The 23,211-nt window shown below is 37.8% G+C and overlaps 1 protein-coding gene across 8 annotated transcripts in view; it reads right to left on the bottom strand.

Annotated features, from left to right (window-relative positions):
- Positions 1-23,211, bottom strand: part of elavl4 (ELAV like neuron-specific RNA binding protein 4) — a 94,132-nt gene that overhangs the window by 17,402 nt on the left and 53,519 nt on the right. For 6 of the 8 annotated variants that reach the window (XM_032571740.1, XM_032571738.1, XM_032571736.1 and 3 more), the window contains 3 exons: positions 21,378-21,481; positions 17,859-18,012; positions 968-1,202 (listed from right to left, as the gene is read on the bottom strand). In XM_032571740.1, the coding sequence (XP_032427631.1) occupies positions 968-1,202; positions 17,859-18,012; positions 21,378-21,481 (493 nt within the window). The remainder of the gene's footprint in view (positions 1-967; positions 1,203-17,858; positions 18,013-21,377; positions 21,482-23,211) is intronic. The other 2 variants (XM_032571739.1, XM_032571737.1) reach the window with 1 other exon arrangement.

The following is a 23,211-nucleotide window of genomic DNA, read 5'->3' on the forward strand; positions in this document are numbered from 1 at the left end:
TTAACATCCTATTGAAACCCCATTTTGATTTAGGAATAATTTTACTTTCAAATCTTCTGTTCGGAGCATAATAAAAAAAATTAAATTACAGCCTGCAGGGCAGGAATTGTGCCATATGAATTTAAATTACCAGTAATTTTAATTCTGGCACTTGTATTGTCCTTTTGTGCAGCTTAAAGAGCGGACAACATTATTAGGATTCATTATGAGTGTGTCTGTTATGTTATTTATGACTCTAACGTAAAAGAAACGTGTGACTTTTAAAGCTTTTTAATGCCAATACATGTTTTTGCCCAGGCAAAAAAAAAAAAAAAAAAAAAAGATGCAGTGAAGAAACTGTCATAATGGCAAGGAGGTGAAATGACAAGACATAGAAAGTTGTGAACGACAGAACCCCACAGTCTCTTCTCAACAGTTTCTCTCTAATGGGGGTGGACACACCCAGAGCTCTCATTGGTCTATCAGACACCTGCAGCAGGTGCAGAGCTCACAGCTGCTGTTCAAACAGAGGACCTATTTGGCAAAATGACTGTTTGCAGGAGGAAAATGAGCCTCTCTAGTGTAACACAAAGAGATGAGTCATGCTCTCTGTGTGTAGGTGTTGCATCCTCTGTTTAAAGAATCTATCAATTTCATTTGATGCAAATATTTTCGAAATCATCCTGTTGTATATAGCAGATATATTGACTAAAAACAAATGTCAATATTGAAGCTTACTGCATTTCTTCTGCTGACTAAATATTTAATTCTTCTTGCATTCTCCTGGGTTTATTTATAATATACATCCCAGTAGTGATAAAATCCTTAAATAGACATACATTAAACAGTTTCTTCTAGGGTTGCACGATACATAAAGCACATATTGATACTGATAAGTTTGTAAACTCTGCTTGAAGCACATTTTAAAAATCACATTTACGGTTTAATCTGCCTGAACTCTTACCAGACCTATCCTGGGTCAACTCACCTGAACCTCTGAGCCTGGTGGTGAAGGGGGCCGGGGTATCGGCGGTTGGGTGACTGGTAGAGCTGTGACAGGAGGGCTTGGCTGGTCTTCTGACTTGGGTTGTTGGCAAACTTGACCGTGATTGGCTCTGCGGCACCAGAAGGTTTCTGGCCGTTCAGGCCCTTGATGGCCTCCTCCGCTTCTATCCTCTTATCAAAGCGGATGAAGCCCACACCTCGGGAGCCACCTGCGGGGCCAGCAGATCAAAAACAGACAGAGGGCTCCTTTTACTTTACAGGTATCAAACAGAATGTTAAAGTTTAACCTATACATGCATATACTGTATGTTTGTATCGTAAAGCAGGCATCACATTTTTCAAACTCTTGCATTCTCCTTTCTCACTTCAGTGATTTAATCACAGAATAGTTCTTTGGAAAAACCTTTTCTTTGTCTGCACCTTTGGGCTTGTATGAGTTTCAGTAAATTCAATCTAAGATTTTTAAGGTCATTTTGAAAAATGTCTAAATTAAAAGTGTCTTAGTAACTTAAACAAACATAAAACCCAGAATTCTAAATGTATTATATTGGCAGAATATTCTGGTATTTGTTTGCAAACACAGATGCCACATTTGTCCTGAAAAAGAAGTCTGACTACAGATTACTTATTACTCATTTAAAAAGTACTGTAAATTTTTCAGGTGTTTAGAAGAGAAATTCATTTTCTACGGATGATTTTTTTGTTTTGAGGCATTGAAAAATGCAAACATAAACAAGCAAAATTGCATCTCCCAGAGTGAATGAAGTGACTGTAGACACATCTACTTGATAGCACAGCCACTAGCCAGTTAGGAGCACTTCATGCTTAACATTATTGTTTCTGCTAATTCAGTTTTGTGCTAACTTGCCCCTTCAGCCCTTTTATACTTGATGTTCATTCGGTAGCTATCAGGACAAATTGCTCATCTTCAAATACGCTTGCAGCACATTTCTGCTCTGTATGGATTCATGGTGCATCTCTGAGACAAAACCACACTTGATACCGGGATGCTGTTTCAGCATCAAGTGACAGATCATACTGTTCTTCAATATTCCAACAAAAAACAAGCAAAGTAAACTAAAGCCATGTTTTTTGGACATTCATTTTAAAAAAATCATGATCCCTCAAATCTTCTCAATTAGGACAGGTGGTTTTGTCTGCAATGTAATTTCCCATGTATTGTAGAGATGAGCATTTTTCATACCATTCTTTAATTTAAATATGAATAAAATATTTGCTTTTAACATACTGATTAGGCCAAACTTAAAGTTTTGGTTGTGTTTTTATATTTTATTTATTTATTTCTGTTTGTGGTGTTCTTTAAAAAAAGAAAATTGTTTAAAGATATGGTTTAAAGTTGGTCTTGTGTCAAGAGCCGGCATCTCCATTTCATAATTAATAGCAAAATGTTTCAATGTTTTTAACATTTTGAAGTAGGGAAATATCTAGGAGATAAATCCATCTCCTAGATTCTTATTTCCAAAAAATCACAAAAACTGATTTTTTGGAAATAAGAAGCAACTGGTAACTTTTAATGTATAAGATTTCACAAATACCATACCATGACTATTATAAGAACTCTATATCCCATAAATAAAAGTCTGGCTCTTATAAAGACCTGCTCCACTCAAGAAGTCATTTAGCATAAGAATAACTCGCACTGTAGACTAATTCCTCAGTTTAAAGCTGCATTGTCCACTCTTTTCTTTTACTGTCTGCAGTCACGGTCACCACACACTCTTCGTGCATTGCTCTCAGTGACATTTAAGCCGTTTCCTTGGCGACACTTTTTTGACTGCCACCTAAGAGGAACATTTAGAGATGTGCTTCCCAGGAGGTCCTTTATTGGTGTCTGTGAATGCTTTGTGTGTTTTATTGACTGTCTACGTATGGATGTGTGTGTGCACACGTGTACATGCACACTGGTATCTATTAATGGATGCTGTGCCTCGTTTTAATGAGGTTGCCTGGATGGCCCAGAGGATGCTCGCTCAGTGACAGCAGCACTCTGCCGAAGAGACTATTTACATAATACTGTGTGCACACAGACATGCCTGTGTGACTGAAGCTGAATAAAAGAAAGACAGTAAGAAAGAAGCCAATGTTGTGTTTGAGGCATCATTGTGTACTGCCTCTTTCTCACACTTAAAAAGCTCTCCTTATTGTTATTCCACATTTTTGTACATGCCATCCCGCTCCCTATTTCTTTTTTATATACACTTCCTGTTGGCTTGTCTCATGGCACTAGCTCCCCTGAATTCTTATTCAGAGAAGCACCTTGACCATCTCACTCTCTTTTGTTCTCGTTTCCTCAGCAGGGCGCAGGCATCACAAGGTTATTTAATTTCCAGCCAAGCTGCATCATAAAAATACACTCTTTGAAAGCAAGTCATTAATTAAATATGTCTTATCCTGTTTCCACTCTACTGCTGCACATAGTAATAAGTCATCCTCTGGTTTTGGATTTACTTTTTAAAGACATGAAGTAAGAAAATTTTCTGATATTTTGGGTAAAGTAACGATTTTGTATTAAAGGATCATTTACTGACATTTAGTGGCAAAGAAGGTTCTCAATCTGAACCCTGGCCATGTTCTGTCTGGATTGAATTTGCATGTTCTCCATGCATACATTGGTCAACCTTAACTTTCCTTAAGTGTGTAGATTAATAGTTGTTTTTCTTGTTTATCTCTGTTGCTCTGTGATAGACTGTCGACTTTTTCAGGGTATACCCTCCCTCTAATCCAATAACTGCTGCAGATGCGCTTCTTTAAACGATGTAATATAAGTGTGATATCAACATAAAGATGTCACACCACCACTAGATATGATTCAGTTCACTTCTCAATTATTATGCAGTAGTCTTTCTTAACAGAGCGCTGTGACATGCTGCTGTTGTCTTCCTGAACAGTAGGAGGTGCCATTGAGAACATAATGCTGCTCCACGGTGCCGCTGGCAGCAGAATAAGACTTTTGTCAGTTCATTTACAAAGACAATGTTAATCAGTACTTAAGTGAACAGATTTCACTGATGTACACATAAAAAAAAACAATGCATCTAGATGTTTTTCAAGAACTGAGTCTCATCCAAGCTTCGTTCCTCTCATCCAATTAGTTTATCTCCACAGCTCTAGCATGCAAACAGAACATTTTTCTGCTACAGTTCTGTTTTAGAGCAGATAAATCTTTTTAATATTCCTCCAATTTTTTAAACTCAAATTTTTTTTTTATTTGAACAACAGTGCACAGTGGTGTACCATATAAAAAATAAAAATAGATGTTTTAAGTAGAATAAATAAATTGGTGATTAAATGTACTTTATGTTAAATATGAAATATGTAAAAGTGCTCATAGTTGATGGAAGTTGGCAAATTTTCATAAACTGATGTTGAAAAATGTCATCCTGATGCTTTTCTTTAAGTGCTTTAATTTTATGATAAACTCTTATTGTGATTTAGAAAAATAATATTAGCCAGCTTATATCAGTGCATGTAAAACGGCTCTGCTGTCGATTTGCTTTATTCATTTATTTGAACACAGTTTCTTGTTCTTCTAAACACTTTTCAAATAAGCACTAATCTTTGAGATTTATTTTTTAAAGTCAGCAAAGCTCCAGCTTTGAGTTTCAGTCACAGATCTTACCAGAGCTGAGCCAAAGTATTTTAATTTTACCTGTTTGACAATTTCATTAGCTTTCCACTGCAAATTATTTTCTGTCCCACATTTAAAGATTCTGGTTCCCTCTCCTCTGACAGGCTTTCACAATTTCCCCTCCCTTTTTTTTATACCTTTGTGCCAGCTCTGTACCTGTACATTTTAATTAGGTTGTCACAAGCAGAAAATAACTATTCTAATGGGATCTGAACAGTGCAAACAACTACCACTGCTGATCCAACTGATTCATTTATTTATTACAGTTTTTGGCGAGTGTGAGCAGAGTGTGAGGTAAAATTAGGGGCATTGCTGTCTCTCTAGAGCTCCATTTGGGCAACAGCCATTTACTGTTCTTGTAATGGGCATTTGTAGATTATTAGATTTCTCCTAAGCACTAAATACTTCCCTAGCAGCACGTTTCTCCCTTATAATTGGAATCAGCACAATTTCACAAAAGTATTTTGCTAAAAGACACTTGGACACTCCAAGAACCTTGCTCAAGGGCACCTCAGTGTTAGTTAAAGGAGTAGAGAGCATTGCTCATATTCTTCCTCCACTGCGATGAGAAAGAAGAGAGGACTCTGTATCGTCCTTTAATCCTCATACTTGTTTGGCCTTGAGCTCCTCCTAAGCTGGTTCTCACTGGAGGCCCTCCAGATAAATGCTTGGCATACAGATGAAGGCCCGGCGCAAACACACACAGGAACACACACAATTCTGTTGCGACTTGAAGAAAAATGCTTCTAAGCATGACGTGTGAACAGAGAGGACTTGCATTTAAGGTTGTGTAAAAAAGCACACAATTGTATCCCTATTATGTGCTTATGTGACATAGATCCACATGTGAGCCATTAACCTGCAACAGAAACTGAATAGTAAGGAGGCGAGAGAGCCAAAGTGGATAATAAACCAGGATTTTGCTCCACATTGAGTGTCCACTCACAGGGGTGATCATGTCCTTTTGCATTTCCTTGCTTAGCTTTGTAATAAGGGCATTCTACAGCATGAATAATGATAAAGGTTAATTAGGAACGATGTATGACTTAAAGATCCAAAGGTCTTGGATGCATAGTGATATACTTTTACACAACAATGAGAAAAGGTCTAACTCATAATTTTTTATTAAGATGTTCAGGTATGTTGGGCCCTCTGCATGGAAAAAAAACACAAAACTCCTCAAATCTTCAGAAACTTAGATATGTGTAAACTTGTTGAAACCTCAGAAACATACATCTTCCACATCTTTATGCAGTTTTCACTATTTTTTGTGTTTTTGTTGTTCGACTATCTTTCAACTGAAGCTGTTTTTGAGCTGCTACCTTCCTTAGTCAGAATGCTTTTGCAAAATAAGTCTTTGATCTTAATGAGTCCCTTTCTGGTTAAATAAACATTCACAATAAAACAAAAATATCTAAAGTTTCCATAACCAACTGCAATCCAAACTGAGTGTATTCCCTTGTTGCTTTCTGCCATCTGAAACACATGAAGTAGTGCATAAGTTGTAAGTGGAAGAAAAAAGAAGCACGTTTTTCAAATTGTTCCACAAATAAAATATGAAAAGCATGGCCATGTATAGTGATGTCTCTAAAAAACATCCAGTACAAGAAAATGCCTTCAAAAGACGCCTGATCAATAACTGGAATCCATCTGCCTATAATTTCGTCTTGGTATAAATACACCTGTTCTACGAAGTTCACATAGGTTTGTTAATGAACATTAGTAAACAAGCAGCATCATGAAGACCAAGGAATAGGTTTTACAGCAACGTTAGATTATGAACAAATAACCGAAACGTTTTTTTTGAATCATCCATAAAGACACAAGTATGAAAAACCTGCAAACAGGCCTTGAAGGGACAACAGTAATCTAAGAAGCAGTCAAGAAACCCCTGGTTACTCTGGAGGAGCTGCAGATCCAAAGATTAGGAGGAAGAATTGTTGACAAGACTACAATTAGTCACCCATTACACAAATTTCACTTTTCTGGAAACAAAGCAAGTGAAGAAGGTTATTCACAAAAGAAGCCACCCCATATGGTGAATCATATGGAGTGGCTGGTGGCTGCATGCTGTGATGGTTTTTGTCAACAGGCACAAGAAACCTGGCAGAAATTGAGTGGAAAAGGGAAGAAGGAGCTAAATCTGGAAACAAATCATGTTGTAAGACTCAAAACGTGGACCTGCCAGTGCAGTAAAGGGTGATTCTTTAGAGTCAGGGGAGCTGAAAACAAATGCCTGCCACACTTTTCCAATTTTTAATTGTGAAAATGCATATGAAAACCATGTTATTTTCCAAGCCCTTCTTTTATCCAAAATAAATAAATATATAAAAAGGAGAATACATGGCATTTGAAGCCTTTGCATTATAAACCTATAAAACCCACAACATGTTGAACTCTGTACTTTTTCAAGCCTCTCACCATCTCAATGAGCCCCTTTTCTATCTAATACTAGTGCTACACATCAGTTGTATTTTATTAACATGTCAGGTTAATTCAGATTCTTAGAGTTTGTATCTTTTAAACTCTTTTTTCATTCATTTTTGCTGGAAACAGGCCAATCCTGATTGTTCTTGTCATGTCTCATTGTTGCTCTCCTGCAACTCGATGTTGGAGGTGGAAAATTGTTTGTCTCTACTGAAATTCAGGTATCAGACAAAAAATCTGTTTGTCGCAAAGAAAAACAAACAATTGTCAAGATCAGCACAAGGTTCAGGGCGTTGCGTTGAACCTTAGAAATGCCTAACATTTCTAAGGGGAACTCGCCTTTGTGCTGCTGAACCCATTTAAACTGCACATATTGCAAACATGCATAGTTTGAGCCAAATCTTCAGCAAACCTTGCCATTTTCAGAGAAATTGATGGCTCAGAGGTTGTCATTTCCCCTAATGATAGAAATTTTGAAAACTATAATTCCAGGAAGCGGAGGGGGAGGAGAATTCTGCCTAAAATGAGCAGGCAAATTACAGACTAATCCAAGAGATCAGCAGGAAGAAGGCTTGATATGATAAGACTACCTGAGGAGCTCTGTAAAGGAGCAATGCCAAACGGCAAGCATTGATGTTCAGAAGAACTGATCTGAGGCTGTTTGAGGAACTCTCTGTAAACTAATAATACATTTAGAGCTTTCAGTCTGATTTACTTTAGTTTATTTGTCTGGCAAAACAAATTTTGCAGTCTTCCTTAATCTCTTTGGTTTATTGCTGTGTAATTTGTCCCCATTCTCGTATTATCAAATAATGTTTTTACTTAAAGGAAAGTACACACTGCCCCTATTAGTATTATTACCCCCGTTAGCCACCATTCTGCTCCTTATTTCTGCCATCCACAACATATGAAAGGTCAAGAGGTCAGTTACCTAATGAAGTTTAATTAGCTGCCTCTAAAGTTATAGTATGTATGTTTTTCTATATTTATGTTACAGAGATTAAATGAATGTACTTACTGTAGTGCCCAAAATGGAAAGATGGACAATAAGTAAGTAAGGTTTTGTTCATATCATGATACATATTTCAATATTCCACATGTTCTACATCAGTTTTCTAATAGCCTAACCAACCAACTTGATTTTATTGTGATAGCTAAATTCTCTGTGCATTTAGCTAGCTGCAGTATTAAAATCATGATACTTTTTACAGCTTATTTTTATTATATCAAGATATCAGGCAAGTTGAGTTTTGAGTTTCATCATCTCAGGATAACAAGCGCTCATCATATGTTTAGACTTAACAGCAAATATTTAAAATATAGATTCAGAGCATGGTTACATATAACATTAAAACAATGTTAAAAATCTTCTGACTCAGAGAATGCTGAAGAAGACAATGTGAATACATGGATGGACAAATATTAAGCCATTAGAGGAAATAAAAAGCACATTGTTTAATTAATTGAAAATTCATATTTTTGTATAATTTTCCATTGAACATAAATTAAGATTTTTTTATTTTTAATAGTGTAAAATATTCACTGTGTACATTTTCAAAACAAAGTAAAGCAGCTAGAAATGGGGGGTTTACATGTTAAAGGTTGGATATTTATATATTTTTCAGACACATAGTGCCGTTTCATAGCTGCCATATATACCATTTTTAATTGTTATGAAACTGGTGTATATATCAAGCATGATTTAAAAGAAATTACTTTGCACTACAGTCGTATCTGACTCCTTAACATTTTAGTCATTCAGTAGTTTATTAGGTAAAATAGGCTGGAGGCAGAAAACAAGGCATTCAAAGTGTTTATTTAGATCATTTCAAACTTGGATTTGGGAAAAATTACTTGTGATACTAATTTAATAATAAAATGTACATCACTTTAGTAAACTCAAATTAATTTTGGACAATAATGGAAGTCTAGAGCCTTGGAAACATACTATAGCATCTAGGATTAGATCTGATTATTCTGTTTAGAACTTTGACTAAAACCAAATGAAGCTCATGTTATAATCACTGAGCTGCTTTGGATTAAAAAAAAAAAGAAACAAGCACAGCTTACAAAATTCAGTTTGTCCTGCCCTATGTTTGGTTTTTTTATACCCTGGTCATGCCTTATTAGTGTAATATACCAGGAGAGCAGTTTATTTTCCTCCTTTTAAACACAACAACATAAACAAACCAGCAATCTAAACAGCCAAATCCTGTGACTGTCCTTTCAAGCAGCCCCAGAAGCCTGGCTCTACTTATCAAGCACCTGCCAGCCATACCGCTGACATTAGAGCACAATGTACTTACTAAAGTACAGCAGTCTGTCTTTCTCACTCACTTTCTCCCCCTTCTCACTCTTTTTCTAGTCTCCCTTTCCTCCACAGTAATCAACAGGAGCTTACGTAACTCTCTCTACCTGTGCTTATCTCTCTATAACACACACCGACAGGCACATTGTCTGCCTTACTAATAACACGCCACCTCAGACTAGGGCAAGGGGAAACAGGAGGAGAGAAAATGGGGGAGACGAGGAGTGAGTACCGGGGTGGGGAAAGGCAAGACTGAGAAGAAAAAAGGGAGAGTGCAAAAAGTGGAGACAGGGAGTAAAGGAAGGAAAGGACAAAAGGAGAGAGAAGGTGACAGAGGAGAATGTAAAGAGGTGACAGAAAAAAGGATGATGATGAAAGGAAGCTGTGCTATTCTTGCTCGCTCCTTCCCAAACAAAGCCACTATTTCTCTAAAACCCACTATCATTTCCCCAAACAGTGACTGACTGACAAAGAGAAATGACTGCTCCTCTGAGAGCACCGGAAAAAAGGAGAGGTGAGAAAACTGGCTGCCGGGTAATGAAATACGCACACTTTCTGTTTCCTTTTCAAACACACACAGACCTTCATCCATCTAGTGAACTCTATCCTTGTCATCAGGGCCACACAATTAAGAAGACAGAAACAAGCATGAACACATGTGTCTACAGCTGAAATATTGTTGTTTTTAGGGGGTATTCTACTCCTTCATTTAAGGACTTTTATCTTTTATGTAAGAAACTACGATGTGCCAACAGTAATAAATAATTAAACTTACCTTTCCAAAGCATTTTATAATATGGCAGAGTGAAAAAGAGACCCTCTTCCTGCTGGCTTCTAATTAGAGGCAGAAAAACTGCAATGTCCTTGTTTTAAGTAACATTAGTGAGCCTGGGTACAGATGGCATTTGAAAAAGCAATGCGAGGAGAGGCGAAGAGACTTTGAAGAGTGGAGGTGCCCTGTGCTTTAGCCTCTGTCAGAGCACAGCTCCAACCATCTGTCTGGTGTGTGCATATGTAAGAACTGATACACATAGCAGTATGAGTTTTTTTTGTATGTGTGTGTTAGCTTATTGCAGAGATAGCATGCACTCCAATGATTAAAGAAAAAAAAGGCAGAGATGGAAGGGACCTCTCCACTCATTTTACCTTGACCGCTTTGTTCTCAGATACTTGGCCAGACAGAGTGGTGTCATTATTCAAACTGAGAAAGAGGAGAATAACTACTACATGAGAGTGATAATAGTCTTTCAGAAATCATTTTATATCTGATTCACAACCACAAAATCCAGACATGGATTGCTTGAAAACTGAAGGAAGTAAGGAATCCAAAGAGCATGTAGACAATGTTCCCGTGTTCACAGCACTTGGAACAAGCTTCAGGTGCAATAAAATTCAATTCTGGTTAATCATATTGCAATACAAGCTAAGACTAAGTTTAGGACAATCTACTACAGATAGGCTCTGGAAAGAAGTCTATATTGTACGTAAATAAATCATAAAAAGTTCTGTTCTTAATGTTTGCATTATGCATCTAAAGTCATATTTGATTCATTCATAAATTAATTACACTCAAACAATGAATGTGTTCTTTAAACAAGTGCTCAGACTTTACAATATAATCCCAGATTTTGTGTTTAATAAACTTTAAAGTGATTACAGTAAAAGGTTTGGTCCTGTGGATGCCTATAATCATTTATCCCAATATTAACAGAGAGAAACTGTCTCTAAACAAAATACTTCAGGACCAAACCCAATCTAAAAAAAAAAAATAGAATAAAATGTATAACTTCTTAAAGAGATTTTTTTTATTTAACAGTTTACTTTAAAGCAGCTTTTCATTTAGAAGAAGAATTACTTTATTCATCCCAGCAGGGAAATTATTTCGCAGTTACAGCACACGACAGGAGCTGCGTCTGCAGGCAGCCAGCTGAGCCGGCACCATTTTTGTAGGACAAAGGTTGTCGGGACCGGGAGTCGAACCCGCGATGTCCGCGGGTCTAAGGCCTCCAAATGTGGGGCGTGCTAACCCCCTGCGCCACCACAGCACGCCCCAAATCTAATTTATATCTCAGTCAGATCATTTGTAAATGATTTACAAATATTGATACTCCCCCCACCCCTTTTTTGTTTTGAAAATTTTCTGCTGTTCATTTGTGGAGGTGTAAGCTAATTTAGTACCAAGGTGACTATAACAAGTATTTGAAACAAACTTACACCTATTGGCAGCACTGGCAATGATCACAGTGAGCTGGTTTATAGTACGGATGCTTACAACTTGTTTCCATGGGAATCCTTCCCATTAACACCTTCCCTCTCACAAAAAGAATGTGGTTTCAGCCTTTTCACAGTCAATCCTTACACAAACTGAGCAGCAATTTAGTTTCACATTAGAGCTGTCGTTTGCAGAAGCCACGTCTGCAAATCGATTATATTTGCAGCCATTGATCAGGTAAGCACTGACCTCTGCGTGCATGCAGGTCTGGGAGAAGAACTGCGAACAGTCCGCTATTGATCGGAGGCTGCCGCTTATATTTTGTCTGTTTCAAATTGAGGCTTGCCTACACCAGCTGGAAGAGCACTAAATCACTGCCTGACTGCCTCCCTGAAGGTTAGAGAGACAGACAGGGGAGGGAATCTGGCACTATTTGCACCGATAAAGGATAGAAAAAAAATATGCTTATCCATTCAGAGGCAATCAATACTCGGAGGAAGAGAAAGAGGAGGGTAAGGAAAAGATGAAGAGATTCTCTTGTCAAGTCAATGTTGCACTCGCTCCCTGAGTCTCAAGGGCAATTTGGCAGTTTTAGTGGATTTTGTTTTCGGCATGCTTCTGACTGTGAAAGATGCTAAGAGTGATGCTCTTTAAGATGCTTCTGGTGTTTGCGAACAGAAGAATGACTGCAGGGTGCATCCTGTTGATGAGGAGGTCATTTAGAGAACAGACTCTGTGTTCCCAATTTAGCAGAACAGGAGCCGCGGATCATCAGCCCATCTGCCAATGGTCACTGGAGAGCACCGCCATACTTCAACAATGTTCTGTAGCATTGCTTTCAGTTTTATTCCTGTCTGTGCATCAATCCATTCTGAAGTCTCCCACATAGACAACTGTGTGTCTTTATAGGAAGTGTTAAAACCAAACCAAATTAGATTTACTTATTCACAAAATATGCAGAAACACGCCAGAGAGAATAAAGTTTTAATTACTTTGTCTTCTCAAGAGACTTCTATAAAATAGTCAGAATGGCGACGCGGGTATCGGGTCATTTTGTGCACAATTAACCGAGCCCCAAAACAAACTGATGAGGAGGACAAAACATGTCATCGACTGCCTTTTCCTCTGTTTTCCTTTATTCCTCTTTCTTATTCAGTGCTTACATTTTTGGCAGTCGCAGGAGAGTATTAATTTGCAGCCCATTTCTCTCTTAATGGCAGTGAGTGTGTGGGTGGGTGTGTTTCTTCTGTCTCCACAGTATCAGAGAGAAGAAAAAGATGAGTCAATGATGCCAGCATACTACTCTCAGGGCCGCTCAAAGATCCTCCGTGTTTTTAATCACCAGCAACTCTAACATCTAATTAATCATTAACATTTCTCCTGCTGATCCGCGGCCCTCTGGGGGCACCTTGCAGAACATCCCTCTCTCACATTATCTTCGTCTGTGTGTGTGGATGTGCAGCGAGTGTGTGTTTCACTTCTGAGGCAAGTGGATTGGGTGGTTGTTAGGACAGCAGTGACTATAGGTGAGGCTATTAGTATGCTGAAAAACATCTCTTGCTCTGCAGCAACTCTGACCAACGGCACATGCTAACGTCAAGATTGTGTTGTCGCCAGTGACAGACAGGACCGCATTGCAAGAGGCGACATAAACAGAGGAAGGAGAGGGATATTTCATCTGCTAACTGAATCCACCTGTTTGTAAAACTTCACTTCTCAGCACAGCCGTCCAATTGCAGTCCCAAAGCAGTTTACAAGGGTTACGCTTCTTTCTTTCCAAGTTGAGTGTAAACATCTCAAGATTTGGTGACTGCTCACAACATTTTCAGTTGTTGTTGCTGTTATAAAACTATTCAAAAGGTGCAGCGAGCAAGAGTAAAAAAAAAACTGTAAAATTTCTTCTATAACCGTTCCTATTATTGAAAACCCGTCTTGCGTTTCAATGCTGTAGACACATGCAACACATGGGTTTTAAGCAAATAAAAACCCAGGACCCACTTTCTATGCATATAAATATAGTTGTAATCGAACTTCCAGTTGAGTATGGATGCCACATATTTTTGGGTAAGCATCAAACATGATTTAAGCCACATTACTGCATCATATATATCCTATTTTATTAACGTGGCAGTTTTGATTTTAGATCCCTAACCCAACTACACTAAACTCGTGGAAATCTGAATGCCCGGTCACAAACACGTTTCAACAAAAATGAAGTTTGAATGAGGTTTGATATAGTGATCCTCACAGTATACTGTATATAAAACTGAATATCTCAGCCAGGAGTACAAGAAAGAGAAATGAATAAACAAAGCCAAAGAAGGAAGCAATGAATAAACAAGAAAAAATATATATTTTAAAAAGGATACTTTAAAATGTAGATGTTTTAAAATTTTAAGATGATTCTTTAACGCTGTAGAAATATTAATATTGAGTCCACTAGCATTGCAAAGTTTCTAAAAACTTTGCACAAATATAAAGTCTTAAAGAGGTTAAATGCATTTTTCCATTTGAAAAATTATGCCAATAAATATAACCTCCTGATAGATTAGCATGCTTTTAAAATTGGATCACTGAGCGCTTTTATATTCTTGAATGTACTTTAGCTTTTTTTCCTCTTGAATCATTTTCTTTGCTGGTGCATTCCTCCTGGCATCACACAAAATTAAGCAAAACCACATACAGATGCACATCTTAAAATTAAGGCATTGCAGTAGGTAGGCTGCATTCACTGAGGAAGTATTCGGATGTTAAATGTGGGTGGACACCAACTGGAATCAATGCTTAAATGTTAATGGATTTGGTTTCTTATAAAAAAAAAAACCCATCCTAACTGTAAAATGTCAGCATGTGAAAAGAACCTGCAAGTGAAACAGCTTTTTTTTGTTTCTTCAGATGAGCTCTCCATTTTTGTACTGAGTGTTCATATTATACTCGCTGTGTGAATTAAATATTGCAGGATTTTAAACAGACATGTGAAGCCTCTTCACTTGAACACAGTCAAGATTGAACACAATGAATTATTGAACCTCTTGTGAGCTGTAAATGAAATGAATGCTTGAAAAACCTTGACTTTTTGTAACTAGGAGTGCTTGAGCTGAGCTAGTGTATTCATGGAATGTGACCTGCACCTTTAAAGCTAAAAAAAAAAGAAAAAGAAATGGATGTAAATGTGCTTCTAACTGAAAAATACGCCATAGTTTGGCAGTGGTAAGACAGTAGCATCTGTTGAAAATAGAGGGACAGGGGATTACCTCAAGTCATCTAAATATATTTAAAAATGTTTCTCCACTTCTATCATCCCCAGCTCTTTGTTTCCATCCTCCATCCCCTCATTTCCTGTTGCTCCCATAACTCTGCTCGTCGACGCCCTCTCTCAATTTTTTTCCTCTCTTCTTTCTCCTCTTCTCTTCCCCTTGCTCAGTGTGCAGAGGACAGGCATACACTTCACTGCCAGCAGTGATTTATACCGCTTAGGCAAATGAGTGTGGCTTACAGCATGTTGCTCCTTTTTCTGCTTCATCAGTACACATTGCGCATAACGCTGGAGCAGGTTGGAGCCTGTAGGCAGACATACAACCACTGAAATTGATCTAAGAGACATGCTGGAGGGGTTCCTCCGCAGCACAATGGGCTGATGTGACTCATTTGTGTGTTTTGGATGTAGTGCGATGTGTAAATGGGGGTGCCGGTTTTGTAGTTTGTTCTCAACAGATACTCGTGTTTTCCACCGCGACTAAATTTGCAAGCTAAGGTCACTCATTGACTGACTAGCTAATCACTAGCAGCACTAGAGTTGGTGAAAAATTTAATTTACTATGCTTTCATCATAGATCAAAAAATCCTTCTGCTGGCAAAAGATTGGGGATGTTTAAGAATTCAGATGAAGAAATATATTTATTAGCTTGGTATAGTGAGACTGGATGGCACAACAGCTATGTCACATGGAAAACCTCATATTCAAGGACATTGCTAAAACTTTGGTACCACTTTTACGTGAGACCTCCCTGTTCTAACAAGCTAATCTCTAAACCATTTTAAGACCCATTTGAAAGAGGTTCCTACTGAAAACAACATTACTGAAAGAAAATTGTGAAAATATTTAATATTTACTGATGAGGAAGTAAGTTGTTTTGTCCAATTTTGCCAGCAAATTCCATCTGAATCAGTCTAATTGTTGCCAGGAATTAGACTGCACCGCACCATCTGCAGAGGGCTTCAGTATCCCAAGTAAAGCCGTGGCTTTATGAAGTGCCAAAGTTTGCATAATCACATTCCCCTATCAGTCCTTACTATATCTGTATATGGGTACATGTATACATTATATAGGGAGTGAAGTATGAGCATGTAAATATGATTGCATAAGCATGAATACATGCAGTATGTGAAAGTACGGCTATGGTGTTTGTATGCACATGCAAACATATGAAACAATGAAAAAACTGAAAACACATAAGCTAGGCTAAGCTAGAATAAAATAAGTCAACTGAAGATTATTACTAAATGTATGGTTAGGTAAAAATTAAACTTGGTAGGCTCCTTTAACACATTTTTGTACATAAAAAAAAATTTAAATGATTTTTTTATTTCACGTCAAAATAGAAAACAAATTCACTTTTTCATTCATGCAAGATGCCCAGATTCTTCAGGTTCAAATGGCCAATTGTTAATGGACAGAGAGAATACTATCATAAAAATGTGACAATATTTGTTCTTTAAAAGTAATAATCTAGGCATGAAGCTGTATGCTTTTTCTTTTTAGATAACCCTGAATCGTCTCTAAAGGGTAAAACAAATGACTTATAATTCATTAGTGCTTTGGGTGTAACAAGTTAGGGGCCATCTTTCTATTACACACAACAAAATACTTAGTTTTTGACTTGCACCGAAACTAAGTAGGCAATAGCTCAGTGGGCTCGAGCAGACCTGAGCATTTTATGGCCCATGGGTCACATTTTATATCCTTGAACTACTAGCAGCACATTTTTAAATCCAACAGGCACAAAGATGTACTTCTGCACCAAAATCCAGAATTGTTGCTTTTATTAAAAGTATATTTTTAAATCCGGAAGTTACATAAGCAACCTCGTCCAATCTTTCAGCTGAGCGGTACAGAGCAGGATCTGTACCAGTAAACAAAGAATAAAGTGAGAAATAAAGAAAGAAGTGTCAGCTTATAGCTAAAAAAGAGAGCATGATTCAAAATGGAAGTCTGCAACAAGATTAGGACCCACGTACTTTCTTTTTTACTGAAGTCAAAGTTAAAGTGCTGAGCTCAGTTTTGTAAAGATTAAATATTTGTGTTAAATAAAAGCAAAGTTTCAGTGTAGGGGGAAACCTTTTATTGATCAAATGCAAAGCCTACTGTTATCAGAAGAATAAAATATATTTTTAGATTATGTATACATGGAAAAATTGTGTTCATCCTACAATTTGGTCTTGTCATCAGTTACAGATTCCTCTGTGTGACTGAAAAAAACATCTTCCCACTTCTGATGTAAAAGCGTCCACACATATGAGAGTTGACTATATTTTTAGGTTGCAATATAGCAGGCATGTTATCTTAGTTAGAGAAACCTCTTCACTTTTACAAAATAATTACAGCGTATTCAGTACTGTTGTCTACCACCAACATTGTTCGGTTCTAAAAGATTGGGTCTCTGGGTTTTTGCTATTATGTTTCTATATAGAAATAAAAGACAATTCAAAGTCTGATTAAAACAACAACAACAAAAAATTTAGCAACCTGGGAATTAGCTTTGGACAATAAATTTTTCCGATAGAATCATTGTGTCTAATGTGAAGAAGCTTTGTGAGCGCATTATTTCTGTAAGTATCTGTTTTTAATGTTCATTTTGTAGAAGTATTGCACAAAGTGGAAATTATGTCATTTCTTTTCAGACAGTCACATCGGCGTCCGATGCACAAGAAAATTTTTATATTCTTCTTAACTGCAGAATTTGTGCAGATTGAGTAGAGAAACTGCAACATGTCTGAGTTTGCTGCAAGATCCTTTGCTTTATTTTCTCAAAGATGCTACGCACATAAAGTAAAAATAATTTATGGTTGTATCAAACAAAGCTTTTTACAATTTTATTTTACTGTGAAATTTATAACTGCATTTTATAACAAAAAAAAAATAATCAAAAAAACCTGACCTGCAGGTCCGATCAACAAGAGGATGCGAATTTCATACTGATTGGTTGTGTGGGTGAGTGCGTGTGTGTGTGTTATGGAGTCATATAGTTAGGATGAAAGAGGCGCTGCCCCATGGATACCTGTGACCTGGTCGACAAGGATACGGGAGGTGATGATGCGTCCGTACTGGGAGAAAAGCTGCTCCAGCTCCTTCTGGGTCATGGTCTTGGGCAGGCCGCTCACATACAGGTTAGCGTCACGGATGGAGGCTGAGCTGGGCCGTGCATACGACACCTGGAGAGGAACACAAACACAGACAGGTTTTTAATGACTGCTCAATATCTTAAAACCAAAGTTTTAAATGTACTGATCTTGTGAGAGTGTGTGTTCTGTGATTGGAAATTGATGTAGATCATTAGATCCACAGGGAGGAAAATGAGACTTTATTTTCCTCCTTGCCTTGGGGATTATCATTGTTAGGAAAAGATTTAGCTGCTTTGAACCCCAGAGAGGAAACACTTCATGCCTCAGTCAGTTGTTTGCAGGGGAAGGTATAGGAAACTTTGCCCTGAAGACAAAAAAACACAGGTGGCTCTACTTTGAAAACACATCTCAGGATAACAACAAAACACTCACTTTACTATTTATTTTCGGCATTATTCTGAATGAAAACATGTCTGAATACAAAAGAAAAACATTGATTTCTTAGGCTGTTATATATCCTGGTTTATTAGACAACAAAGTCATTATTAGACCAACGCTTCATACAAATTATTGCATTAATTTTTTTTCTGGTGAGTTCCATGATATCTTCTACGTTCTGGTTGTGATACATCATGAATCCTGTTACAACTGCTGCTGACTGAAGCAGCTTTACCTTCAAGTACGTTCATAACCCTGACAAGCAGAGACACAAGTCATCAAATAAGGTGAAAATAAGACAAATATAGTGGAGATGTGGTCATATCCTTCAGCAACAGCATGGAAATCCTGCTTGTGAGAGAATAGGATTGGGAACAGCTGGCTTTCCCCAAGTCTCGCTTCTTTTTCACACATTTCCCTCTTCCGCCTATCTGCTCAGCTCCTCTGTCTTCTCCTTCCTCCCCTGCAGCTCTCTCCCTTTTCCCTGCCTGGTTATTTTCCATCGGCTTCCTTCCTGCGTGCTGCCTCACTAAACCTTTCCAGAACGCCTCTCTTTTTATCCCCCCCTACCCTCACTCTTTTTTTTTTTTGGTTTTTCCTCTTTTCTTCACTGTACAGCTCTCCCTCATTTTCTCTCCTTGTCAGCCAACTCCAGATGTCTAATCCATCAACACCTCCTCAAGCTGTGAGCAGCATTGTGCCGTGCGATGCATGTGTGAAACAGGAGTGTACGTGTGCTGCTTGTGTGCAGGAAAAAGTTTGAAAAACTAAGTGTGAAGATTAAAGTAATCACAAAGCAATCACAGGCGCGCGCTGGATAAACGTGTCTCAGATTGTGTGCACACGTGTCACTGTGAGCTCCTTGCATCTTCAGTGCGCAGCTTCCCCTCACACCTCGGCGGGAAAGCAGCACCGCTGACAAAAAAACGGAGGTGTCACGACGAAGGAAGCTGCATAAGTGAAACCCAGTCAAAGGCACATTGCCCGGGAGAAAGTGACTCTCCGGACTGAACACACTGGCAGCGAGTGGGAAGGGTGTGACATGAAGAATGACAAACATAATTTTAGAATTACTGCACTGCCTTTTAATTAACCTTGCTGCCTTCAGGCGGGAGGGGGGTTGAGTCTGTTGTGGAAAAGAGACAGCAAGGAAAGAGGGTAGTGGGAGGAAGGAAATTAAGTGTGAAAGAGTGATAGTGTCAGATGGAGATGTAGTGTTGTCTTCTGTCATGACAAAGAACCTCCTTTATCTCAGGAACAACTTGAGGCAGTGTCTTGCGTCACCGAGAGTGTAAAAGAGAAAAATCTGTTAACGCAGACTGTAGCACTGTGCAAACAACCTTAAACTTCCATTTTTATCCACTGAAAACACACATTTTCACTTACTTCTCCATGTTGACTGCTTCGCATTGTACCCCCCACCCCCCACACTTGTATGTGCTGACCACTAGATGGCAATTACATGCCTCTGCTTCAAACATTTTCTGAACTAAAATAAGTATCCGAGGGCCTGTGCTGAGACAGAGTCCAATATCAGGATTTTGTTTCTCATGGACAAAATAAAATTTTTTATAGATTCAGATTTTGCTCTGCTATTTTTCATTTTATTCTGAATATGTTATGACATAAAGTACCCATGAAGTTGTTAAAATATATATTTCTATAGTGGTTATAGTGTAAACAGAAAAACAGTGATACAAACATGACAAAAGATTTGCAACAGTCACATGCTTTTATACAGAATGAATGGATAATAGACAAACTCGTGTCTCCATTTATCGATAGATGGTCAAAATGAGGAATAAATGAATGAACAAATCGACTGATGGATGAATAAATGTAATTTTCAGGCAGTTGAACAGAGATTGAATGTCTAAATGCATAATTTGTTTCATACTCTTTTCTCGCATTCAACCAAACCTGAAAAATGCTTCAGTCAGACTCAGTACTTCTATGTACTTTTCCAGACTGGCCAAAGCAAATTTCACTAAATCTATTTGAAAACACTCACAGTAAGAGGCAGATTAAGTTTGTGTCACTTGTTAATATTACTGTATGGCTCCTGAAACAACCTCAATTAAGTGCCTTTAATCTTAGTTCAGATTTGATTATATTACATGTTATGTTTCACAGAATTCCTGACATCCATTACAAACATATCGACTCATTACGAGTCTCGCAAATGACAAACAGCGACGTGAAACGACAGAATCCTTTACTGAACAAAGGCCAAGTCAGGCTGTTTATACTATCAAGGGATTGAAAGGAATCTCTGTGGGATTTCCCACATGCAAACAAGATAATCCCATCCTATTAGATTACATTAGACTGGACTAGACCAGATTAAATAGGATGACAGAAAGCGAGAATCCAGGGATTGCAGAAGAGCAACAGATTACGGCCCCTCTTAACTGCAACACATCAGCGGGCGCTGCTCACACGGGGATATGAGATGGGAAAATTAGATCAGCCTCATGTTGTGACAGCAGCTGCAGAAGAAGTGCTTTCAGGTCTTTGCTTTTTTTTTTGGCATTAAAATGTATTTGAATGCAGGACTGTGCTGTTTTGTTTTAGACCCATCCATTTTACCTCGGTGACAACCAAAACACCAGGCTAATTATCCTGAAAAACACTCGGCGATAAAACAGGTTTAGAGTGAAATGGATGTTTGATACATTTCTTCTATTTCACTCAATGATATCTGTATAATTTCACCTTTACAGATTGACATTTAGGAAGGTAATTAGCACATCAACCACAGTCACAAGCTATTTAAAAGGTGTCACTTTGATTTAGATGGTCTTTTTATTTCTCTTGGCTAAAGCACATTAATCCAATCTCGCCCGGCAGCACATTCTATTCCAGCATATTGGAAAGGCCTCTCAGACAGAAGAAAAAAGCATTGCAATTTAGCATGACCTCCATAACTTTGTGAAGCGCATGCTAAATAAGTTGACTTCTTTTCGTTTTGTGACTTATTGTGTCAGATGTATATAAATGAAGACGGTGTTAATTACCTTGATTGTTTTCGTTTGAAGTCTGAGTCCATTTAATGTGTTGATGGCTTTCTCTGCATCCTTTGGGTCAATGTAGTTGACGAAGCCGTAGCCAAGACTCTGCCCTAAAATTAAAAAGAAAAAAAATGGAAAGCAAAGTTTTATTGTGACATTTTTTGTTGTTTCTCTGACATTGAATTTAAAATGGTTAGTTCAGTTCAATTTATTTTGGTAAATTGTCAACATTACAGGAAACAAACAAACAAATACAAAACAATAAACAAACCCATTAACCCCCCCCCAAAAAAATTAATAGGCTGAAGCCAAAGCCTTTACTTATGTACCCTGTTCATTAACTTAGCAGCCTGTCATCATAACAGATATCTTCACACAAACACATGTATATACATGTATAAATATGTGTACACATACACTTTTTACAAACATGATTACACAATACATATATGCATCTACATAACGGTATGAGATTTTATCATTTTAAATTTTAAGCCTCTTTTAACCTAAATAATTTTTGAATACCATAAGGAAGGCTTCTGTTCAGTGCTTTATTCATTATTTCCAATATTTAAATGGTGCCTCATCATCTTGACTGAGACCTGTGTTATTGCTTCTTCATTTCCTGTGAACCAATAATCTGAAGAAGGAGCTAAGATTATTGCCTTTGCAAAATTATTTTGGCACATTTTGTAATTTAAATGACTAATTCACAAAGGTAGAAATATTTAAACTCTTTGTATTGCACCCATAAGCTTCAGTTTTCTGTATTTGGTGACACTATTTGTAAAATATAATGGCTCACTTTGAGTTAAAATAACAACTTTAGCTGTGTGATGAAAGATTTTACAGTATTTTGTTAACATTATTGCCAAAAAAAAAAAAAAAAAAAGCCAAATCCCACACCTCTTCTCCTCTGGAGTAAGTGTGTTTTAAACGGTGGACTCCCTCTGAGAGCCAGGCAGGCCTGACATCTCTCAGTGTTTCCCCTGTGGATCAAGCCTTTCAACAGGCTTAGGACTTTTAAAAGCGGACGCCTCCAGCCATCAGAGGCTTTCCTCTGCCGATTTTCAGCAAACACCCCCCCATTCACTAATGCCACACACAAGCTCCAAGATTCCCAGGCAGTTCAAGCAGAGCAGCATGTGCATATTCATTGCTAATGGGAACAGACAGCGGTTAGTCAGAGACAAAGTGAATCACAAAACATGGAGCATGGCTCTTTCACAAAATAAATACTTTTGGGCTATGGATATCACAGCGCAGAACAGCTCAGTAGAGAGCAGGGGAAGAGCCAGAAGGGACTTGTAGTCCTAACATCAAACAGCTGATGATTTTTCTCTTCTTCTTCTTCTTCTCCTCCTCTCCTCCATCTTCTCTGCTGGATTAACGGTGGATTATCAGACACTCTATTGTTAATTAAAAACCTGCCATCCTGGAGAGACCACTGCTATTTTTATCGAGCCGTTCTTCGTTCACTCTTCCTCTTGGACTCTCGGCTCACTTCAGGTGTTGAGTTTGGCAGTTTAAATATAAGTCTGAGAGAGCCATCCTTTCAGCTTCGGGTTTTTATTAAAACATGCACACAAGAGCTGGGGAAGGACAAAGCAAGGGAGAAGAAAGAAAAAGTGTGCATAAGAATGGACGATTTAAGAATAACTGTTGAAAAGTTGTGGATTAATGTATGAATTTAGAGTTGGTTAGCAAACAGGATAAATTAATTTAGCATTCATTTATCCTATCCTAATTTATCCTTCTCTTTATCTGTTCAGTTTATAATAAAAATCCAGATGAGAACTGCTGAGTCTTTTGTCCACTACTTTGCACATTCGTGGCCCTT

This window comes from Xiphophorus hellerii, chromosome 9 (assembly GCF_003331165.1).
Source record: "Xiphophorus hellerii strain 12219 chromosome 9, Xiphophorus_hellerii-4.1, whole genome shotgun sequence".
Taxonomy (NCBI): domain Eukaryota; kingdom Metazoa; phylum Chordata; class Actinopteri; order Cyprinodontiformes; family Poeciliidae; genus Xiphophorus; species Xiphophorus hellerii.